The 25,807-nt window shown below is 36.7% G+C and overlaps 1 protein-coding gene across 1 annotated transcript in view; it reads right to left on the reverse strand.

The window, feature by feature from the left end:
* The window catches only part of FAM117B (family with sequence similarity 117 member B), a 68,849-nt gene that overhangs the window by 18,281 nt on the left and 24,761 nt on the right, over nt 1-25,807 (reverse strand). The window contains exons 2-4 of the mRNA XM_061148990.1: nt 16,168-16,319; nt 9,622-9,714; nt 7,488-7,601 (exon numbers count right to left, since the gene is read on the reverse strand). Of these exons, the coding sequence (XP_061004973.1) occupies nt 7,488-7,601; nt 9,622-9,714; nt 16,168-16,319 (359 nt within the window). The remainder of the gene's footprint in view (nt 1-7,487; nt 7,602-9,621; nt 9,715-16,167; nt 16,320-25,807) is intronic.

A 25,807-nucleotide genomic window follows, 5' to 3' on the forward strand; every position in this document is an offset into this window, starting at 1 on the left:
ATTGTGCTGGTTTCTGCCAGACATCAACATGAATCAGTCACAGGGATGCAAATGTCACCTCCCTCTTGAACCTGCCCTCCTCCTCCCACCTCCCATCCTCCTAGGTAGTCACAGAGCACTGGGTCCCTCATTATAAATAAGCTTGTCTTCCTATCTGGCTTTTTATGCATCTGTTCCACCAATTAACCACTTTTGCAGTTTTAATCCTATATTATTTCTTCTGGGTTTTTTTTGTGTGTGTAAAGGGGGAAAGATAAAAGCTGGAACCCCCCTTCAAAAATAATAATCTACATATCATGAACTCCAAACAAACAAACAAAAAAACTCTAATAACTTGGAGAGCCTATGAAAAGGAAAGTCAAAGAGCCTCCAGATATTTAAACTTATTAACCAAATAATGGAAAGTTATTTTCCTACCCCTAGAAAAGTATAACAGAAAAAAGCTTTAAGCACAAAGTAACTGGACCCATCTAAATGGCCAAAATTAGAGAACTGCCCTACAGAATCCGGAACATTAAAAATGTTTCTGAAGCCCTCTGTAATAGCAAACATTTTTCTACATTAAATACATTTAAAAAAATACTTAAGTCTAATATATGATATGATCTCCGCAAGGAATGGAAAAAGGAAAAAGAAGAAAGCATTTAAGGAATAGCTGTCTTTAGAGAGTGAAACTCTCTTTTTCCTATTTGATTTTTAAAAAAAAAAATAACAGCTTGACTGAGGTCTAATATTTCTCAGTTTTAGTTTTTCTTCCAGTTTTATTGAGGAAATTGACATACCACATTATATAAAAGTTTAAAATGTCCAGTATAGAGATACAATTTTTCTATTTGACTTTTTTAGTTTCTCAAGTTTTTTGTAGTAAGCATGTAAATATTTTTATGATAATTAAAGTTGTAGAAAATAAGTTCAATATGAATTGGCAGAGATGCCTAAAGAAAAATCCAACTGGAAGCAACCTAAGATTTACTGAGCAGTTATTCTGTGCCAAGAATTACATTAACTGTTTCATAATACTCAATACCATAAAGAAAGCTGAGCACCAAAGAATTGATGCTTTCAAACTGTCGTGTTGGGAAAGACTCTTTTGAGTCTCTTGGACTGCAAGATCAAACCAGTCAATAGTAAAGGAAATCAGTCCTGAATATTCACTGGAAGGACTGATGCTGAAGCTGAAGCTCCAACAGTTTGGCCACCTGATGTGAAGAACTGACTCACTGGAAAAGACCCTGATGCTGAGAAAGACTGAAGGCAAGAGGAGAAGGGGCCGACAGAGGATGAGATGGTTGGATGGCATCACCGACTCGATGGACATGAGTCTGAGCAGACTCTGGGAGCTGGTGATAGACAGGGAGGCCTGGCGTGCTGCAGCCCATGGGGATCACAAAGAGTCGGACACAACTGAGCAACTGGACTGAACTGAACACCATTTATTGGGCTTCCCTGGTGATTCAGATGGTAAAGAATCTGCCTGCAATGCAGGAGACCCAGGTTCAATCCCTGGGTTGGGAAGATTCCTTGGAGAAAGGAATGGCTAACTGCTCCAGTATTCTTGCCTGGAGAATTCCATGGACAGAGAAGCCTGGGAGAGCTATAGTTCATGGGAACACAGAGTCGAATACAACTGAGTGACTCACACACACACACGCACCATTTAATCCTGTGTTAGAACAACACAACAAACAGGCAATATAATGCAGGGAACCCAAGGAACTTCAAACAGCTAGCAAGCAGCATGACTCAGATCTTAGGCTAAACAATCTGAGCTCAGACCACCTGTGCTCATCTTCTACAGTTATAAGACCTCCTGGGTTACTTTTGGGTTCTTTGTTAGCATCTAATCTATTATTTCCAGACAGTTATATCTGCATTTTATCTATTCATTTTTATGTTGGTTAGTACATATTTTTTGGTGGAACTTTATTGAAAAATAATTCACAGTATCATACAACTCACTCATTTCAAGTGTACAACTTCTGCTTTTGAACAGTAATTGAACACAACTGCACCACTATTATCACAATTAATCTTAGAATCAAACCAAAAAAAAAAGTCCCTCACACGTCATTCTCCATCTTCCCTCAACTTTCTTAGCTTTAGGCAATCACCAGTCTATAATCTGTCTCTATGGGTTTGCTTCTCCTGGACATTTCGTATAAGGGAAATCATGTATTCCTTTGTCTCTGGCTTCTTTCACTTAGCATAACGTTTCCAAGGCTCACCCATATGGTAGTATGTATCAGTACTCCATTCCTTTTTTGTGACCAAGTAATATGGGCTCAATAAAGGACAGAAATGGTAGGGACCTAACAGAAGCAGAAGATATTAAGAAGAGTTGGCAAGAATACACAGAAGGATTATACAAAAAGATCTTCACGACCCAGATAATCACGATAGTGTGATCACTCACCTAGAGCCAGACATTCTAGAATGTGAAGTCAAGTGGGCCTTAGAAAGCATCACTACGAACAAAGCTAGTGGAGGTGACGGGATTCCAGTTGAGCTATTTCAATCCTAAAAGATGATGCTGTGAAAGTGCTGCACTCAATATGCCAGCAAATTTGGAAAACTCAGCAGTGGCCACAGGACTGGAAAAGGTCAGTTTTCATTCCAACCCCAAAGAAAGACAATGCCAAAAAATGCTCAAACTACCACACGATTGCACTCATCTCACACGGTAGTAAAGTACTGCTCAAAATTCTCCAAGCCAGGCTTCAGCAATATGTGAACCGTGAACTTCCAGATGTTCAAGGTGGCTTTAGAAAAGGCAGAGGAACCAGACATCAAATTGCCAACATCTGCTGGATCATCGAAAAAGCAGGAGAGTTACAGAAAAACATCTATTTCCGCCTTATTGACTATGCCAAAGCCTTTGACTGTATGGATCACAACAAACCGTGGAAAATTCTGAAGGAAGATGGGAATACCAGACCACCTGACCTGCCTCTTGAGAAACCTGTATGCAGGTCAGGAAGCAACAGTTAGAACTGGACATGGAACAACAGACTGGTTCCAAATATGAAAAGGAGTAGGTCAAAGCTGTATATTGTCACCCTGCTTATTTAACTTATATGCAGAGTACATCATGAGAAACGCTGGGCTGGAGGAAGCACAAGCTGGAATCAAGATTGCCAGGAGAAATATCAATAACCTCAGATAAAGCAGATTACACCACCCTTATGACAGAAAGGGAAGAAGAACTAAAGAGCCTCTTGATGAAAGTGAAAGAGGAGAGTGAAAAAGTTGGCTTAAAGCTCAACATTCAGAAAACTAAGATCAGGGCATCCGGTCCCATCACTTCATGGCAAACAGATGGGGAAACAGTGAGAACAGTGAGAGACTTTATTTTGGGGGGCTCCAAAATCACTGCAGATGGTGACTGCAGCCATGAAATTTAAAAGACGCTTACTCCTTGGAAGAAAAGTTATGACCAACCTAGACAGCATATTAAAAAGCAGAGACATTACTTTGCCAACAAAGGTGCGTCTAGTTAAGGCTATGGTTTTTCCAGTGGTCGTGTATGGATGTGAGAGTTGTACTATAAAGAAAGCTGAGCACAGAAGAATTGATGCTTTTGAACTGTGGTGTTGGAGAAGACTCTTGAGAGTCCCTTGGACTGCAAGAAGATCCAACCAGTCCATCCTAAGGGAGATCAATCCTGGATGTTCATTGGAAGGACTGACATTGAAGCAGAAACTCCAATACTTTGGCCACCTGATGCGAAGAGCTGACTCATTTGAAAAGACCCTGATGCTGGGAAAAATTGAGGGCAGGAGGAGAAGGGGACGACAGAGGATGAGATGGTTGGATGGCATCACCGACTCAATGGACATGGGTCTGGATAGACTCCGGGAGTTGGTAATGGACAGGGAGGCCTGGCGTGTTGCAGTTCATGGGGTCGCAAAGAGTCGGACACGACCGAGTGACTGAACTGAACTGAAGTGAATATTCCACTGTATGGATCTATACTGCATTTTATTTAACCATTCATTGGTTGAAGGACAACTGGGTTGTTTCCAAGTCATGGCTACTGTGAGCCATGCTGCCATGAACATTTGTGTACAAGTTTTTAGGAACACATGTTTCCAACTCCCTTTAGCACATAGTTTGGAGATGAAGCACCGGTCATACAGTACCTCTGTGTCTATTTAGCCCTTTGAGGAACTACGAGGCTGTTTCACATTCCTATCGGCTGATACAGTGCTGACAGGATTTTACATTCCTATTGGCAATATATAAGGGTTCCAATTTCTCCACATTCTTTCTAAAACTTGCTATTTGTGTCTTTATTAGCTGTTCTAGTGGGTATGAAGTAGTATCTCACTGGAATTTGTATTCATTTCCTGATAGACAAATAATGATAAATATCTTTTTCACATATCTATTGGCTATTTGCATATCTTCCTTCGAGAACTCTCTATTTAGATCCTTTGTCCATTTTTAAATTGGACTGCTTGTCTTTTTATTATTGAGTTTTAAGAGTTCTTCATATATTTTAGATACAAGTGTTTCATATGATTTGCATATATTTTTGCCTATTTTGTAGCTTATCCTTGAAGCACTAAAGTTTTTAATTATGATAAAGTCCAATTTATGTACTTTTTCTATTATTGCTTGTGCTTTTGGTGTCATATCTAATAAACCATTGCCTAATCCAACATCACATTTATGCCTATTTTCATCTAAGAGTTTTTAGTTTTAGCTCTTATATTGAGGTCTTTGATCCATTTTGAGTTACTTTTGTACATGGTATGAGGTAGGTGGATATATTTCTTAAATTATGTTTAAAGGCTAGAATTGGCCTTACCTTTTACTCCTGTATGTCCATCATTCCCATATCATCAACCATAAGCTAAAAAAGTTTAAAGACTCAGATTCTGAAGTCAAAATGCTTCAATTAGAATCCCAGCTCTGTCTTATATGACCTTGAACAAGATACATGAGCTCTCTGAGCCTTAATTCTTTGCCTGTAAATTGGAGTAGTAACAACCTCCACCTCAAAGATGAGGATTAAATGCTTAAATACACAAAAGCTGAATAGTGTTCCCATATTGAAGGACTTACTAGAGTTCAACTATTAATTATTGCTTTCTAAATATCACTCAGGTTTGTCCATTCTCTATAGTTCCACAGCTTCTACCTTACTTTAGGTCACCGTCATTTCTTACATGGATTATAAATCTATTCATAGATTTTCCTGCCCCAATCTCATCCTGTACCAAATTCATTCTCTACTCTGAACTCATCATGATCATGTCAAAATGCATATCTGATCATTTGTCAACCCCCTGCATTGTAGAAAATAGCTCTCCGGTGCTTCAAAGACAAAGTCCAAATTTCTTAAACAACTGAGACATGAAGACTCTCAGCTCTGGCTAACCTAATCTCTTACTACCACTCCTCCCTAGAGCCATGATTTCTTCTGCGTCCAGAAAGTGAAAGTGAAAATCTCTAGTCCTGTCTGACTCTTTGCAATCCTATGGACTATACAGTCCATGGAATTCTCCAGGCCAGAATACTGGAGTGGGTAGCCTTTCCCTTCTCCAGGGGATCTTCCCAACCCAGGGATAGAACCCAGGTCCTCCCACATTGCAGGCAGATTCTTTACCAGCTGAGCCACAAGGGAAGCCCAAAACTAGCTAAATTCTACCTATCCTTCACGGATCACTTAGATACCACTTTCTCTAGAAGCCTTTCTAGACAGCTCATTGTCAATTCAAGGATAAATGCCCCTTCTACAATACTCTGAACCCTTCCTGATGAACATACTCATTATACTGTATAAAAATTAACTGTTTACTTATTATCTGAGATTTGGTGGGGGGAAAGCCCCAATAGTTCATTTATCACTACATCCCCTAATGAGTACTACAATACCAGTCATATGGCAGATATTTGATAAATGTTGCACAGATGGAGGAATGGCCTCAAAGCGCACATATCTCAAAGTGGTACTTTCTCCTCTAGAGAGAGAATCCACTAAACAAAGCCACAATCATGACTTGAATGATATTTTCATGTTCACAGTCTTAAAGTTTCAATTAACTCTGAATACTACTGCCACAGCTATCAGAAGACACATGTGCCTGATCTCTGACTGGCTTTAACACCCAGTAAAGCAAGTCAAGTAGTCAGGATGATTGGTGTGTCAAGTGTACAAAAGTCAAGCCACATGAATTTATTTTTCAAGTTACTATATTTTCTTGTCCTCACCTTCTCCACAAAGAGGCACCTTCATTTAGACAAAAATGAAGTTCATGCGAACTTCAATAGTCTTTATTAGGCAAACTCAACTTGCAGGGGAAAAAAATTTTTGGATAATTTTACCACTGTAATTGATAATTTAAATACAACTTTTAAAAAAATCACTTCAGAAAGTTATAAACTGCTAAAATTCATCAATTAAAATTCAATAAAACTCAATCTTAACTTCTACTGGAGTAAAAACATGGATAGGAAATAAGAACTGGATTTATCTCTTAGAAATACATCTAAATTATTTATGGATGAATTAGAGGGAGTATAAGGTTGGCAAACTCACCTGTAAAACCAGGTGGGTCTGTGGCCTTTTGTGAGTGAGTGGAATATTTAGTATTCCAATAGTCTATTCAAATTTTTCACTTCTTACTTGGTCAATTTTGCATTTTCCATTTCTCCAAATATAAACGCAGTTCGTTTAGGCTTTTAAATGCGTCAATGTATATTCATATTTTATAATTAAAATGCCTTATATAGGAAAAAAGTTACTGGAAGCCAAACTGCAATCAAACTATAAATCTGTGAAATCAAGTTTGACCCATCTATCAATATTTTAAGACATAATTAGTTAGCTTGAAAAAAAATATATACCTTCACCCATTTCTCTTGAAAACAATCCACATATACTGAACAATCATCAGAAGCTATCAACCTAAAAAAGGAGCACGCAAACTTTTTCTTGCTCTCTCTTTGCCAAAGGATGCCATCCAATTTCAATTCAGTATGAAGCAAAATGCTCCCTGGGTGAGCCATCAAGAGCAATTCATAGTGTTCAATTAAAAAATCAAAGCAAAAAAAAAAAAAAAAAAAATCAAAGCAGTTAAAGACCTTTTCTACTAAAAGACTTCATGCGCCAGGTATCATTATCATCATCTGCTGTCACGTGAGGAAACTGGGACTTTGAACAGGTTACCTATCCAGGCTCTGCTCCACAGCCAGTGCTCATCTGTATTATTCTGCCTCCAATACACCAAACCGACAAAGACAAAAGTCAAAATATGTAACTAGCTATATCTCCTAGAAGTCATATCATTAAAGGAAAATATCATTTTTGTCAACTTAGTATTGTGGGTTTTTTTTTAAATGAAGGCTGTGATTCAGTATTTAATCACTGTTTCAAACATGCTTTTGAACACCTTTAACATAAACATTTACCTATGCAATAAGATAACACCAGGAAAACAACATATCCCTTGTCTGGATTTCGTGGCATCTTGTGCTCCTACCTGACTCTGGTTAATAGCTGCATGGTTGCCATGGAATGGAGACTGTCTTTCTTTATCTCGATGATGCCGACTGCTGTGTTTACTTCTCTGCAACTGCTGGCGTAATTTTGCAATCTGAAAAGGGGAAAATAAGTGCGTCAGAGTGTCTTCCACATCACATAAAACATATTCTTGCTTAATAATAACCAATAAAACTCAACCCTATTATGTCTTTTGAGTTTTTAAACCGTGCCACAAAAATCTGATTTACTTTAAAAAATTTATATGTATATATACACATATCTATATATGTATAAACGTATACCTTTCTTTCAAAGAAAAAATTATGTTCCAACACTGTTCTGCACCTTTAAGCTTCCCAAGTATTAAACAAATGAAGCTTTTAGCAATTATACCTTATAGCTTTCACAAACAATTCAAAAACAATGATAATATTCTGATTTTCCTTATAGCGAGTCACATTTTATTTATAATTAGATTTCTTTACAAAATACCTTACCTTCAACAGCTCCAAAAAAGTAAACAGTATTATTTAAAAATCAATTCAAGCCATGAAATGCATTTCCAGAAAAATAAATGACCCAATCAAAAAATGGGCCAAAGAACTAAACAGACATTTCTCCAAACACGACATACAGATGGCTAACAAACACATGAAAAGATGTTCAGCATCACTCATTATCAGAGAAATGCAAATCAAAACCACAACGAGGTACCATTACACGCCAGTCAGGATGGCTGCTATCCAAAAGTCTACAAGCAATAAACGCTGGAGAGGGTGTGGAGAAAAGGGAACCCTCTTACACTGTTGGTGGGAATGCAAATTAGTACAGCCACTATGGAGAACAGGGTGGAGACTCCTTAAAAAACTGGAAATAGAACTGCCATATGACCCAGCAATCCCACTCCTGGGCATACACACTGAGGAAACCAGATCTGAAAGAGACACGTGCACCCCAATGTTCATCACAGCACTGTTTATAATAGCCAGGACATGGAAGCAACCTAGATGCCCATCAGCAGATGAATGGATAAGGAAGCTATGGTACATATACACAATGGAATATTACTCAGCCATTAAAAAGAATTCATTTGAATCAGTTCTAATGAGATGGATGAAACTGGAGCCCATTATACAGAGTGAAGTAAGCCAGAAAGATAAAGACCAATACAGTATACTAACGCATATATATGGAATTTAGAAAGATGGTAATGACAACCCTATATGCAAAACAGAAAAAGAGACACAGATGTACAGAACAGACTTTTGGACTCTGTGGGAGAAGGCAAGGGTGGGATGTCCTGAGAGAATAGCATTGAAACAAGTATACTATCAAGGGTGAAACAGATCACCAGCCCAGGTTGGATGCATGAGACAGTGCTCGGGGCTGGTGCACTGGGAAGACCCAGAGGGATGGGATGGGGAGGGAGGCGGGAGGGGGGATCGGGATGGGGAACACATGTAAATCCATGGCTGATTCATGTCAATGTATAGCAAAAACCACTACAATATTATAAAGTAATCAGCCTCCAACTAATAAAAATAAATGAAAAAATAAAAAATAAATAAATAAATAAAAAACACAAGATGATATTCAAAAAATAAAAAATAACAAATATATTTTTGATTAATAATGTGATTATTAATTATTAATATTAATAATATTATTCCTTGATGGAGTTTTTCTGTTTTATGGCTACATTATATTTAAAACACAAATGTGCTAATTATAGGCACAAAAAATGGTAATCATAACATAGGGCCATAATCAACTTGGTTACACTGGGTTACTAAATATCAGAAATACTTACCATTGTATATAGAAATAATAAGAGTGAATTTGTTGCATCACTACAATTTCATACATTTGATATTTAATTATATTAATAGCTATGGATTCTCATTAAAAAATAAACACACATAATCAGGTAAGTTACGTGTATATTTCCCTATTCAAATCTTTCTATTTTTCTGGTGTTATTTCTCAAGTAGACAAAACCGCCACCAAAAAAAAAAAAGAAAGAAATTAAAAAACAATGGAACTGACAAATCTTTGTAGCTCACAGCTTCTGGGAACTAGTCAACCAAGGGATCAAATTTTCACACCCACTTCCTTGGAACCATTTTTCTGACCTCCTTAAGCTGATCTGTGCTGCCCCACGATGCTGAACGTTTGTGAGACCCTTTCTTCTTTTCAGAGTATTCTTCAGCCCATGCACTCTCTGTCTATAATGGGAAACAGAACAAAGAGGTTTTAACAAAATAGTTAATCATTTAACAATAGTGAATGCCATATTTGCAACAACATGGATTGACCTTGAGGGCATCATGCTAAATGAAATAAGTCAGACAAAGATAAAAAAAATACTGTATGATCTCATACATGGAATCTAAAAAAAAAAAAAAAAGCCCATAGAAAGAGATCAGATTTGTGGTTAGCAGAGGGGGAATTGGATGAAGGTGGTCAAAATGTATAAACTTCCAGTTACAAGATAAATAAGTACTGAGGATACAACACAAGGGCTATAGTTAACACTTGCTGTATGGTGTATCAGACAGTTGCTAAGAGAGTAGATCCTAGAAGATCTCATCACAAGGAAAAATGATGTTTTTGGTAACTATGAAGTAATGGATGTTAACTAAGCTTATGGTGATCACTTTGCTACACGTATGTCACATCATTATGCTGTATGGCTTAAACTTTACAGTGCCATATGTCAGTTATATCTCAATAAATCTGAAAACATTTTTCCTTTCTAAAAAAAAGTGTACCATATTTTTCTATTACAAAATACATGCTTATTACAGAAAAATTAGGTATTACAAAATACTTAAAATAACACAAATTACCCCTAATTCTTCAGCACCAGTTACCTAACTGCAATACTTTAGCCTATTTCTTTCATTTCTATTACTAATAAAAATTACTATTTTTATATAATTATAAGCATACCATTTACTGAACAAATGCATACTGATATTAGCTAACATTCCTGTGATCTTATTATGTGTTAGGTACTGTGCTTTATGAAAGTAAATGAAAGGTCATCACTGTGCTATCAGATTTAATACATACACAAAGTTCTTCAAGGTCTGTAGATAAAGTAGTGTGACAATGAGAGGTTAGGTAAGTTGCCTGAGGTCTCACAGCTAGGAAGTGGTAAAGCCAAAGATATAAACCTAAAATCCCAGAGTTTAATCTTAATCTCTAAATTATGTCTTTTCTCGGTTTAAATAACTGCAGAGTACTGCTTCAAAAATGTTAAATTCTTAGTGATTACACAAAATCCAGAACTTAAAAAACACTTTTCAGGGGGGGAAAAAGTCATTCTAGGCACAACTGCACAGCCTCACCCCATAATAAGAGAAATGCAAGTTAAGGTCATTAAGACTAGGTAATTTGATTATATACACTCTCCTCCATTGCTGGTGTAATGTAAAATTAGTAGTCTTTAGTGAAGGTGACATGGCAACTGCTGTCAAAGTTACAAATGTACATACTGTCTGACACAATAACCTTTTGGTACTTTGTATCACAGATCTACAAATTTATGCCTCTATGCACAAAATGACATATATTATTCCCTGCAGCACTGTTTGTGCAAGCAAGAGATTAGAAAAATGTTAATAGAGGACTGGTCTTCCCTGGTGACTCAGCAGTAAAGATTCTGGCTGCAATACAGGAGACGTTCACTCCCTGGGTTAGGAAGATCCTCTGAAGAAAGGAAAGGCCACCCACTTCAGTATTCTTGACTGGGAATTCGCATGAACAGAGGAGCCCAGCAGGCTACAGTCTTGCAACCATGGGGTTGCAAGAGTTGAACAAAACTTAGCGACTACTGTTGTTCAGTCACCTAGTCACGTCCGAGTCTTTGCAACCCTATGGAATACAGCACGCCAGGCCTCCCTGTCCCTCGCCACCTCCCGGAGTTTGCCCAAGTTCATGTTCATTGCAGCAGTGATGCCATCCGGCCATCTCATCCTCTGACGCTCTCTTCTCCTGCTCTCAATCCTTCCCAGCATCAAGGACTTTAACCACCATAGCGACTGTAATCACCACCATAACCAAACAGAGGATTGGCCAAATAAATTATGGCTTATCTTTACAACAGAATAATATGCAGCTATAAAAATGAATAAGGAAATCTAAAATGTACTAATACAAAATAATTTCCATGAAAGTAAAAGTGAAGTCGCTCAGTCCTGTCCGATTCTTTGCGACCCTGTGGACCGTAGCCCACCAGGCTCCTCTGTCCATGGGATTCTCCAGGCAAGAATACTGGAGTGGGTTGCCATTTCCTTCTCCAGGGGATCTTCCCGGCCCAAGGATCGAACCCGGGTCTCCCGCATTGCAGGCAGACGCTTTAACCTCTGAGCTGCCAGGAAAGCCCAGTTTCCATGAGATACTGTTAAATGAAAAAGTCAAGGCTCAGTACAGTATGTACAGCAACTACCTTTATAGACAGAACTGCTAGAAAGAATATATACACACGTAAACTATCTCTGAAAGAAAATACATGGTAACAAAAGAAACGTATCAGTGGCTGCCTCAGGGGAAGATGCCTCTCAAATTCTGTACTATATGAAAAATTTATAGCCTATTCAAAATATTACTTCTCTACATGTATGATGTAAAAAAACTTTTAACACCAGGGGAAATTTTTCTATATGGATAGAACAATGTCTTTAAGTGAAAACAAAATTGCAGAAGAATGTATAGAATATGCTATCTTGTGTTTAAGGGGAAAAAAAAAAAAATCACCTTTAGGCAAGGATTATCAATGGACATTAAAACATTAGGTGAAAAGTTACTAAGGATAAAAGGAACAGGATATTCACTGGTGCAGAGACATATTCTACAGTTACTTACTAATTCAAAAAGGATAAAGTATCTCCTTTACAAATATGTCATTCATAAAATAGCATAAAGTAACAATGTTATTAAAACTGAAAGAAAGTATGAGAGTGAAAATGAACTGTTCTAAATTAAAAGGAACTAAGAGAAACTAAGTAAAATGCTTGAGTCTCCAAATGGATCCTGGTAAAAAAGAAAGAAATCTTATGTAAATTTAACATGAACTGGATGTTACATGATATTATGTCATTATTCATTTTCCTAGGTGAGCTGCTGGCACTGTGATTACACAAGAAGATATGTGCTGAAAGATGTAAGGATAAAGTGCTGTTAAATCCGCAACACACTTTGAGAAAGTACAGCAAATACACACATAAAAGCAGAAAGACTGGAAAAACAAACACAGCTATGTTTAAAACTGCTGAATCTAATGACAGCTAAAACGTCCTTCCCATTTTTTTGTATGTTGAACATTCTCTTAGTAAAAAGTTAAAGAGGGGAAAAAAATCTTAAGTCATATCAACTGACATTTTAAATCCATTTAGGACAATTTCATAAAGAACCATTTCTATCAAAAAGTATTAGACCAACAAACAAAGGCAGGAAGAATGACAAGAGTTAGAAAGTCATCATTTGGAACTTCTACGGTAATTGTTGATTTAAGCAAGAATCATCAACAGATGCTAAAAACAATGGGTGAAAGTCTGTTGGGGAATGGGGTATTTATAGTCTCAAATATTTCCCCACAGCCTATGCAGGTACAGTTACAAAGGGTATCCGGTGGGTAAAACAACATTACTGACATTGGGCACCTCTTGACGCACATGCACAAAGAACATACATCAACTACAGTATTTCTGTAAAAAATGTTATTACTGAATCCAATTGTTTAAAAAACAGATAAACTCAGGTTGAGAAGATTCAACAAGACACCACCTTGCACCCTTAGAAAATATCAATGTCACAAATGACAAAAGCTGAGGAACTGTTCCAAATTAAAGAATTCTAAAGAAATATGACATCTAAATGTTGACTTGTGCTCCTTCATTGGATCCCAGCTTAAGGAGAAACTGCTACAGAGAACATCTTTGGGGAAACAAACCAAAAAAATGTGTCTATGTATCCACATAATAAAGAACAGAATTGTATCAATGCTAAATCTTCTGAATTTGATAATTAAATTTTTAAAGTCTGTGTTTGTATATGTTTTCTGAGGTATTTGAGAAGAGTCATAATGTCTGTAAATTACAAAGAGCAAGTAATAACATCAGTGATAATAACAATTATATATTAAAGAACACAAAATATGCAAAAATGTTTATTGGTAAACATAGGTGAGGAGTTCCCTGGTGCTCAATCTACAATTCTTGCAACTCTTCTATAAATTTGAGACTTGTCCAAACAAAGCTTTTAAAAATTAGAGAAATTACTCAAGATATTCAATTTAAGTATAAAAATTCAAGGAAAAGCAAAGGAATATAGAAGTTTCTTACAGATTTAAGAACAAAGTAAAGATAAAAAAAGAGTATTAATTAGCAAAACAAATAAAAATAAGCATAAAGAGCAAAAGACAGTGTTGTTAATTTCAGTGATAAGATGTTCAGGCAGGAAAAAATACTCAGCAGAAGTTGTTAATTTTACTTAACCTCCTAATTCAAAAGATAATTGCTTTCTTTGTTCAACTAAGAAGCCAAGCCTTTATTATAAGACATTCAAAAAAAAAAAAAAAAAACACGACATTCAGGAATTAATACAAAGTAAAATTGAGTTTTAATTAAGTATGTTTCAATTTTGTTCAATTTTGCATTGTCTACTGGAAAGCAATATGTATCTTCTAACATATCAGGTACTAGACTAGGTGTTGGAGTTAGAAAATACAGTTTTTATGTTCAAAGAGTTTTTTCTAGGAGAGAAAGGATAAACAGCCAATTTGGACATCATGTGATGATTGAGGTGCCCTAAGAAAGGCACCTAATCCAAACCTGGAAGGACAGGAAAAGTAGCCAGGCAAGATTCTATGGGATTAGGGGCACCTGCTATGAGCATTAGAGTGTAAGCTATCCAGGCAAATGGTGGGAAAGCATTACAAACAAAACAAAAGACAGGAGCACCAGTCAGGTGGTAGCTAAAGCTAGAACACAGCAACTCGCTGAAGAGACTTACTGAACTTCCACAGAACAAGGGGCTCCCAACGATTTATAAAACTGTGTATTCTTACTGGTAAGGCAAAATATCTGAACCCACTGAACCTGAAACTGCAGAGGAAATAAAGAGGGTTGCAGAAATATTAAAGGAAATACATTCACACTAATTTTAATGTCACATGTGGATGAAGCTAAAGCAAGTAGAGACCGTATTCATTTTTTTTATTTTATATTGGTGCACAGTTTAATAATGTGGCAGTTTCAGGTGTACAACAAAGTGATTCAGTTATACATATATGGGTTTCTATTCTTTTTCAAACTCTACTGTATAGGATAGGAAATGTTGCTCAATATTCTGTAATAACCTAAATGGGAAAAGAATTTTCACTTATTTTCTATACGACCATGCCTTAATCTCAGTAAAGTTACAGATTTTGAATAAACACAGAGTTCTACAGAACTCTTTGGCTTAAAAAGTCACAATTTCTGAAAAGACTCATTGCTTTTGATGAGTACAGACTCTGCATTTTCATTTCTGTAGTTGCAACTGGAGTATAACCCTCAGGGTAATTTCGAATCCTAAGTATCTACCCTAACAATGGGGCTGGGTTTAAAGAGTATCAGAACAGAAAACAAACTAACCCATCAAGAACATCTGGAATTCGGGGAACCAATATGTAAATCCAAAAACCACTGCAAAGTGTATTTACTTGGTCCCACTCATAAAGTGCTGAGATCAAGCAACCACCAAGTGACGTAAATTTAAAGTCTAAATCAAGATATACCTTAGCTGATTTTCAACAATCAGTATCAAGGATCTTTTCACTCTTTAAATGATTTTCATTCTTCACTAGCCATAAAACTGTTCTGCTCATTTAATCCTTTGCAAATATTCCTGGAGTGGTCTTACTCCATCAACTATAGTACTGATTTCTGGTGATGAAAGTACAAAAACGGGCAAGCCAGACGCAGGCCTTGCCTTCAGGGGCTTGCCACCCAATGATTATGAGAAAAGTTAAATGATTACACAAAAATTTAACCAAACTATCATTGTAGTTAAGTTGCTGCGACAGAAACTACACCCAACTAAGACACAGTCAACTACCGGCTTTATGATCTTGGACCTTAGTTTCCTCACCCGTAAGACTAGGAGTTAGATCAAATGATCCTTTAATATCCATTTAATTAAAACTTTTTATAAATCTCAAAGTATGAAACTTTGCTTCCAGAGTCCCTTTGTCAGGATATCTACATTTACAGACTCTATCAGCAATATAAAATAATCCCCATTTCCCAAAACACGAAGATTTTTGGCACAAAAATATAAGGATGGATGAAAAAGTAACCTTAACTGTAACAAATTTTTAAGTCCAAATTCCATAAATGAAATTTACTGTGATGTTCTAAACTGTAAAAAAGTGAAATAAAACATATCCATAAATTACTGCATATATCAGAATTCCTTTGACAACTGTTTAAAACGCACATTCTCAAGACTCAACCAAAACCTACTGGAGAACACGCAAAGGTCAAGCCTGGGGATCTGCATTTTGGATAAGCTTCCCAGATAATGCTAATACGCACTAGTTTTAAGAATTTGAGAGCAGACTAGAACAAACAATATTATGAGAAATGGTTTCAGAGTGAAACGCTTCAAGATAAGAACTGTGATTAACCTACCTGGGTGGCCTTGTCCCTCATGCAAGGAGTAGCCTGCCCATGACCATCCCGAGGCCAGTGCCCCGCGAGGTACGGGGCAGCGAGTGTGTCCAGGGAGGAGGTTCGGCGGATGATGCTAGAGGGGCTGGAGGAAGGCGGTCTCGTTTTGTCCCCTAGATTTAAGACAGACACATTTACTTAAAAAACAGCTTAGGAAGGAAACAAAGCAGAAACTAGGCAGAGTTTCTCTAACTTAAATATAAAAAGTGAGTGACAAGGAGGAATAAGCTACTGATTCATACAAACTTGGATGGCTCTCACAGTAAGGGATTCCCTGGTGGCTCAGAAGGTAAAGAGTCTCCCTGCAATGCGGGAGACCCCGGTTCAATCCCTGGGTTGAGAAAATCCCTTGGAGAAGGAAATGGCAACCCACTCCAGTATTCTTGCCTAGAAAATCACATGGACAGAAGAGCCTGGCAGGCTACAGTCCACGGGGTCGCAAAGAGTTGATCATCACTTAAACAACTTCATTTCATTTCCAGATGTATTAAGTAAAAACAGTCACTCTCAAATGGCTACTTATGGCTTTATTTGTACATTTTGGACACAACAAAATTTTAGAAATGGAAGAAAGATTAATGGTTGTCAGAGGTCCACTAGTAGATAGGAAGAGGGAAAGTGAAGCAGCAGGAGAGAACCAAGTGTTACAAAAGGGCAATATGCAGGACCTTTTGGTGACAGGAAACTATTCAGCATCTTGACTGTAGTGGTGGATGTACAAACATAAAAAGGAAATTAAGCAGTATAGAATTTAAAACACATACACACAGGTACAAGTAAAAACTGAAGAAATTTGAGTAAGAGCAGTGGTTTCTACAATGTCAAAATACTATGTTATCCTCAAAAATGTTATCACTGGGGAAAATAGGCTAAGTGTACAAAAGATCTCTGTATTATTTCTTACAACTACAATTAATCTCTACAAAAAAACAGAAAATAAGACAAATGTATCAATATATAAGAGGATTTACGAGCTTAATGTATCCTGAGAATAAAAAGGCATAATAAGAAAGGCCAGCATCCTTATCTACCCATTTTTAAACTGCTCACCTTGGATTTACGATTAAGTAAGTGTAATAGGAAAATATTCACTTCTTATACCACCTATACTCAGTCAAAAGGAAATAAGGCAGCTAAAGAGAAAGTTACAGTAAATTTCCACATTAATCAGCTCTGTAAGGCACATATCTTACTGAGTTTTGTTATAATAAATAGACTTCAAGAAACCAAACTAACCAGCCTATAGGAGCTATACTTGAAGACATGTATGCAAATATATTTTCCATTTCAAGCTACAGGATATGTATTTAGATATAAGCCAAAAACAAAAACTAAAAAGAAAAAAAAGAAACTAGAGGTAATGGGAAGTTAGAGGTGATATAGAAAAAATACTCTCATATTTCCTTTTCTTTTTTTTTTGAAGGGGGAAAGTAATAGGCTTAGCTAATTTATATTACAAAAATTTTAAAATTAAAGGGTTTAAAAATATGAAACATGAATATAGGCATGAGTAGATTATATTATAATGCTACCATTCTAGCTCTCTCTATATAACAAATACCTTGTTTTTCTTAAGGCCATATATGAAAACATTTTAAGATGCCTCTCTTTTAATCATATCACATTATTTCTTGACAAGGGTCTTATATAGTTACAAGTATAAAAGTTCAGTTGCTGGTTATGTGACCCAAATAACAAGAGATTCAATTCCACCAAGATAATAGTTTTAGCAGCTGTGTTGTTGATAATCATAAAAGTTGCTTCACAAGATATGCCTCAAATCCTTAATTTGTTTTCAAAATGGCACAATTATTTCACTAAAACAATGCCTAACTGTTGCAAATGCTAACCATATCTCTGTACAGTTTTCCTTTTATAGTTAAACACAAAATAAATACAGTACATATCCATAAGTTCAAGGAAGCATGTAGTCATATAACTACCTGGGACAAGTGAAAAGCAATAAATATACCTGTATATGATTTTTCCTTTAACTAAAAAATGAATCTCTACTGGGATAGTCACAAAACTATTGTTCTTGGCCACAAAAAAAGGTACACAGACTATGTAACCTGGGGTATAGACATTAAAATCCAATTGTTAAAAGCTGTCTGGCACTTTTCTTCCTAAACTACATTGCTTCCATCACTGTTCAGTGCACTAATCAAATAGATCTGATTTCATTACCAAGATTTTAAATTATCCAAGCACTGACTTTTCAACTAGACTTCCTAAGACTACTAGATTTTCCATAACAAAATGGAGAAGAAAAAAGTTACACATGGTCACACGTAGAAACACTAAACTTTTTCTTTTGAACTCCCTTCACGTAAACATTTCCTAAGGGTCTGGGAGCCAGTGCTCAGCCCTAGAAATTAAAAAGACTAAGTTACAGCCTGCCATAGAGAACACAGTCTACATCTAGCTTGTCATTATTCTATTTCAATCCAAGTTCCCAAAATTGACAAGACTTGGTGCCCAATTATGAGGAAGTTTAAGGGAAGGGAGGAAGACTTAAGAGTCAAAGATGACTCAAAGAATTCCAGTCTTTGTGAACAAAGGCTGTATTTACATGGAAGTCCAGAGAAAGAAACTCGTTGACAGCTGACAAGACCCTTCATGATCTGGCTTCTCCGGCCTCCCTTTTTCTTGCCTGCACGGCCTCTAGTCCCAACCACACTGAAGGCCTTACAGTTCCCAACATGTGCCAAGCCCTGTCTGTCTCTACCTGCATTACCCTCATATCCCTTTCCTGGGTTTGGCTAATTTACACTTAATCTTTGAAACTTCAGTTCAGATGTCTGGAGAGCAGGTGTCAGATGTTTGGAGAGCAGGAATTTTACTTTCCCTCAACCCAATGATTTAAGCAATACCTGACATATATGCAGAAAAGAGAATGACTTCTAATATTTCTATCGTTTATCAACAAGGGCAGGTGTGTGCAATAAATTCAGATACTTTGTTAATCTAAAGTAAATCAACAAAAACTAATACTGCATGATATCACTTACATGTATAATCTTTCTTAAAAAGTCAAACTCCATGTACCCCAGTGTTCATCGCAGCACTGTTTATAATAGCCAGGACATGGAAGCAACTTAGATGCCCATCAGCAGACGAATGGATAAGGAAGCTGTGGTATATGGAATGGAATGGAATGGAATATTACTCAGCCATTAAAAAGAATTCATTTGAATCAGTTCTAATGAGATGGATGAAACTGGAGCCCATTATACAGAGTGAGGTAAGCCAGAAAGATAAACACCAATACAGTATACTAACACATATATATGGAATTTAAAAAGATGGTAACGATAACCCTATATGCAAAACAGAAAAAGAGACACAGATGTACAGAACAGACTTTTGGACTCTGTGGGAAAAGGCAAGGATGGGATGTTCAGAGAGAACAGCATTGAAACAAGTATACTATCTATGGTGAAACACATCACCAGCCCAGGTTGGATGCATGAGACAAGTGCTCAGGGCTGGTGCACTGGGAAGACCCAGAGGGACGGGATGGGGAGGGGGGATCGGGATGGGGAACACATGTAAATCCATGGCTGATTCATGTCAATGTATGGCAAAAACCACTACAATACTGTAAAGTAATTAGCCTCCAACTAATAAAAATAAATGGGAAAAAAAAAAAGTCAAACTCATGGGAACAGTAGGAAAAGTGATGGCCAGGGGTATGGGAGAAAAAGGGAAAGTCTGATGGAAGAGTATAAATTTTCAGCTATAAATGAATAAATAAGGTCTGAGGTGGTAATATATAACATGGTGACTACAACTGGTTAACACCATACTGTATAAGTGAAATTCACTGAAAGAGTAGAACTTAACGTTCTCTTGCATAAATGAAAAAAAAGATAAATATGTGAAGTGATGGATGCTTTAATGAACTAAATGGGAGGAAGCTTTGCACAATGTATACATATATTGAATCACTATGAGCTATGCTTTATATATCTAACAATTTTCTTTGTTAATTATAAACAAAGCTGAGAAAAAGTAAATCAAAGCAACAAAAACTAAGGTTCAAACTTGACTCTGCTCTTTAAAAATCAGGTCTTAAAGAACTTACAGCAGGGTGAGGCAATGAAAACTTCAGTAAATGCCCTGGGCTCTGGAGTTCAGAATGCCCCAACCATCAGCACCAGTTCCTGGGTAATTTCAACGGCAGTAGGAGAGCATCCCAAACCATGGCCCTCAGACACCACATTAGAAAGTTTCTACCGACATTATTAGAGTCAGGTATTTCTAGAATGTATCACGTATTGGCTTAAAAGCTGTATTTCTTGTTATCCACAAAGTCAATTAACAAGCAGAAGGGATAAACTAGACATATTCATTTGTTCAGAAAGGGGAAAAATACTCTTCCTTCTTCAGGTATAAAAATGATAAATATTAACTATAAAGAAATCAAACAGTACTAAAAAAAAAAAAAAAAAAAAAAAAACCCCACAAAGTCCCAAAAGGCCACCACTCAGAGATAATCATTTTAATCAGTGTTTATTTTCAGAAATCTGTCTACATTTACACACATGTACAATTTTATATAAATGAGGTCCCATTAGGGGTGCTATTACTTACGGTTGAGAAAGAAAAAGGGCATGTCAAGGACCTATTTCCACTGTAATAAATATGAATCTATATCACTATTTTTTTTAATTTATTTATTTTTATTTGAAGGATAATTGATTTACAATATTGTGTTGGTTTATGCCATACATCAACATTAATCAGCCATAGGTATACATGTCCCCTCCTTCTTTCATCACCATTTTTAATATTAATAGCTGTACAGTATCCAATTGATTGGATACATCACAACTTAATCTTATAGTGATGGACATTTTCAGTGGCAGATATATATCGTTTTATGCTTACTTATCTCTTTATGAAAAATTTCTAGACATCAAATCTTGTATCTAAAGGGTAAACACATATTAAAATTTTAAATATTGCCAAATTACCTGCCATCAGAATTTTGCCAAAAAAAATAAAAAAGAAAGAATTTTGCCCTTACAAGAATACTCATTTACCACATTCTTAAGTATATTTATTAATTTTTCTCAATTCTTCCAAAGACTAAAAATATCATTTTATTTGCATTTCAATTGTTATTGAGCTCTAAAAATTTTAATTTTACTGCCAATTTATATTTCTCATACATCACTAGTATTAAGTATTTTAATTTTCTTCTGATAAAGAATGCTTTTGTGTTTTTTTCTGGCTGTGCTGTGTGGCTTGCAGGAGAGATATTACTTCTCTGATCAGGGATTGAACGCAGGCCCTGGGCAATGAAAGCGGAATCCCAACCATGGGACCATCAGGGAATCCCCAAGAAATATTTAAATCAAAAGAAATTCCTTCATTTTCATTTTACCTTCCTCTTCTTTTATTAAATTCTAGTAAAGTTAAATGCAGTTGATTTTACCTTAAATAGTACACGTGTGCTCACTTAGTCATGTCCAAGTCTCTGCGACTCTATGGACTATATCCTGTCAGGCTCCTCTGTCCACGGGATTTTCCAGGCAAGAATACTGAAGCGAGTTGCCATTTCCTCCTCCATAAATAGTACACAGAATATGATTAAATGCCTATAACAGTGCATGTCTACTCATCCACTAGCTAAGCTTCCACCTCCTACACACACACACACAGACATACATCTACTTAAAATGTCCCTGGAAAGAAATATAAAAAACTGATGACAATGGCTGCCTCCACAAAGGGGAACTGGATGGTGGGCAGACAGAGAGGTGCAAGGGAGTTATTTCACCGTATTTCTAATTGTACGTTTTAAAACTTACATGTGAACTTACTACCTGTATTTTAAAAATTCATATTCTTTGATTCAACGACTCTCTATTTAGGCATGTAAACAGAATAATCAAATGCAGAAAAGGGGAACTTCCCTGGTGGTCCAATGGTGGCGTTTGTCTTCCAGTCCGGGGGATGTGGGCGCGATTCCTGCTCAGGGAGCTCAGACCCCACCCAGCTCAGTGCAGCTAAGCCTGCGTGCTGCGGCTGCTGAGCGCGGGCACCCCGACTGGACGGTCTGGGGACCACAAACTATGGGGCCGCGCTCTGGAGCCCTCACCCCACAACGAAGACCCTGCACACTGCAAGTAAGGCAGTGCAGCCAATATTCTTTTTAATGTGGAAAGGGTTTTAGATTCAAAGACATTCATAACATTTACAATAGTAAAAACCATAAATAATATTTCCGATATTGGAGGTTAAGGAAATTGATGGAAAATATAATGGGCTATTAAAACTATTAAAAATTATGTTTTAAAATGATAAACTTATGAGAACTTTATTTCTGCTAAGGGAAATTTAGGGGAAAAGTATGTGCTTCCATAATTTATTTCTACTTCATACTTTCTTCAGTTACTCCAGGTTTCAGTAAATTTTTTTATTAAGTTTTCAATGAAACATTAACAGATAACATCAAGAACTGACGCAGGCACAGCAGTACCAAATTAATGATTAACCCTAATAAGAACTAAATAATCAAATTAACCAAACTGATTTCCCATAGATATGGTATCAAAAAAAAAAGTCTATTCTAGAAATTTTAAAATCTAATTTACAAAAAAAATAAATTAACTAAATTAAATTAAATCTAATTTACAATAGCCAGGACGTGGAAACAACCTAAATATTCATCAACAGAGGAACAGATAAAGAAGGTGTGGTACATATATACAATGTGCACCTATATTCAGTCATAAAGTAGAATGAAATAATACTATTAGCAGCAATATGGATGAACCTAGAGATTATTACACTAAGTGAAGTCAGAAAGAGAAAGACAAATACCATAAGGTATTTGTATATATATATACTTATATATGAAATCTACAATATGACACAAATGAACTCATTTACAAAACAGAAACAGATCCACAGACATAGAAAAAAAATCTTTGGATTACCAAAGGGGAGAGGGGGTAAGGGACAGGTATATTGGGAGACTGGGATTGAAACAAAGTCCTACTGTATATTCACTAACCTACAATAAACCATAAGGGGAAAGAATGTGAAAAGAACATACATACACATATACAGAGATGTAAGTATAACTGAATCACTTTGCTGTACACCAGAAATAACACAACATTGTAAATTAACTATTACCTTCATTAAGAAAACACAAAAAAACACCAAAAAACCAGAAGAGTGATAGGTTCACAGTGTTAAGAGGTCACAGGGCACACATTTTGCTACAAGCAGCAAGAAGAAACTTCTTGGCACCTTCACACTCTGCTTAGAAATCTCCTTAGCTAGATCATCCTGTTTATTAGGCACGGTTCCTACTTTCCATGCTACTAATGTCAAGAGTATTGCTAAATTTTCTGCCTCGACATAACAAGGATGCCCCTTTCTCCAGTTTCAACAATATCTTTCTCATCTCCTTCTGAGCCCTCAACTACAACTTCCTCATAGTCCAAGTTTAAATTTCTCCATCATCATTTGCATCTTTCCTTTCCCCACCTGTAAGAGGTCATACCCATAAGAGGTCATACCCATAAGGACCACAGTACTAGTGATCACAAACGAGGATACTCAAAGGGAGAGGAAATGCTGAAAGAGCAGAGGTTTTGTGAAAAAGCTGCCACTTGATGTAACTCTTAAAAATGGGAATTTGATCCAGGAGATAGTGAAAGGCAGGGAAGCTTGGTGTGCTGCAGTCCACGGGGTCGCAAAGAGTCAGACACAACTGAATGACTGCACAATAGTCTATTGCCTTATCTCCCAGGTTATGACCTAGTGGCATCCTCTACACTCCGCCCTCCAGCCGTCCTGAATGTGACTTCCCATTTGCTGACTAGGGTCAGCCCATCTCTGCACATGCCTAGAACAACCAACCCCATCCCTGCTTTAGTCTAGCAATCTTCAAATCAGTTTAATGTTTTTCACCTTAAAGACATCTTCATTGATCCTTTTAGACTTGGCTAAATAGGGCAGCTGTATTTTTTCATTGAATCTTAATTTAAAACCATTACATTTATCACACTTTATTTTACTTGCTTTTTGCCTGTCATATCCAATAGAAAGTGGGTTCAACAACAGCACAAAACATATAGAATGCTCAACAGGACTGCAAAATTTAAATGATGTTATGTTAATTTAACATCACAATGCTAATTTTTAAAAGTAAAACTGATATTTTTAAAAAGGAAAAAAAAAAACGGGAATTTGACAGTGATGCAACAACTAAAGGGCATGGCGGAAGAACAAAACATAATCCTGAAATATACCTCTAGGACATAAATGTGCCTGATAATGGCTGAAACAAAAGGACCATGCACACAGCATGACCACGAACAAAGGTCTTGAATACCGTGTCAAGTATTTTATCCCAAAGGCAATAAGGGAAATGACAATCAAATTTGCATTTTAGAAAAAAAATTTTGACAGCAGTATGGATGTCAGGAAGATTTATTAAGTGGCTACTGCAATAATCCAAGTAAGCAAGGCAATCAGAATCAAGAAACATGAAATATTTCAGAGCAACTCAAAAGGTCAGCAGTAGTGGGTGCTCACAGGGGCGTCTATATGTGCTGTGTTCATGTTGAAGGCAGGGGGACGAGAAGTGCCGCAGAACGGATCGAGTATGGAGTGTGCAGCTACACATATTCTGTTAAAATTCAACTCCATCTGTTGTACTGCCGACTGGTTAAGCTCCTTAACTGTTCTAAATCTCTCTTAGTGCTTCCATAAAACAACTTGGGTTGTTGTGAGGATTAAATGAGAATATTTCTGTACAGAGCACAAACCTAGTAAGTAGCATCTAGCATGATGATGATTTCCCCAAGTGGCAGGCTTAGGCAACTTGTCTATAATTCAGTTTCAAACTCTGGGTTTGATACAGTTGTAGGTTATTAAATTGAGACTTAAAAGTCAGTTTTACACTTTAGTGTGCCCAAGAGTGTATCTAGAGTTCTGTGTCAGAAGGAGAAACTTAGAAGTAATCTGTCTATACAGGTTAAAGCCACTGGTGCATACACAACTGATGAAGCATAAGAGAAGGGGGTACCGAATGGAATCTTGGGAAACAAGAACATTTCAGGGTCCTGCAAAGAGAAGTTTGGGGAAAAGGTTGTCTCTGGATTGCTGTGAGGATCAAACAGAAGAAAATCCATAAAACACCTGGCATGCAGAGCACACTGTACTCCCTCCCTTTCAAGAGATAAGTCAATAAAGTCCACGGGCAGAAGTCCTACTGTATAGTCTGGGGCATAAATAGGATGTGAGAAGTTAGACATGACCCTTTAAAGAAGGTTCCCTGCACAGGAGTATAAAGTAAAAGCTTTAAGAAATGGCGGAGAAGGGGAGAATATATAAAAAAGAATATATAAATGTATAACTGAATCACTTTGCTATACCGCAGAAATTCATACAATATTGTAAAGCAACTACATTTCAATAAAATTTTTTAAAAAGAAATGGAGTAGAAGGAATAATTGGCCTTTAATTCATCACTCTAAAGCAGGCGCTAGCAACTTTTTTACACTACATTCAAGTCTAAACAAACAGTAAGAGAAAATACTGTACAGTGAAGCAGGGACTTAGCCCTCGAGCA

The sequence above is a fragment of the Dama dama genome, chromosome 8 (assembly GCF_033118175.1).
Source record: "Dama dama isolate Ldn47 chromosome 8, ASM3311817v1, whole genome shotgun sequence".
Classification (NCBI taxonomy): Eukaryota; Metazoa; Chordata; class Mammalia; order Artiodactyla; family Cervidae; genus Dama; species Dama dama.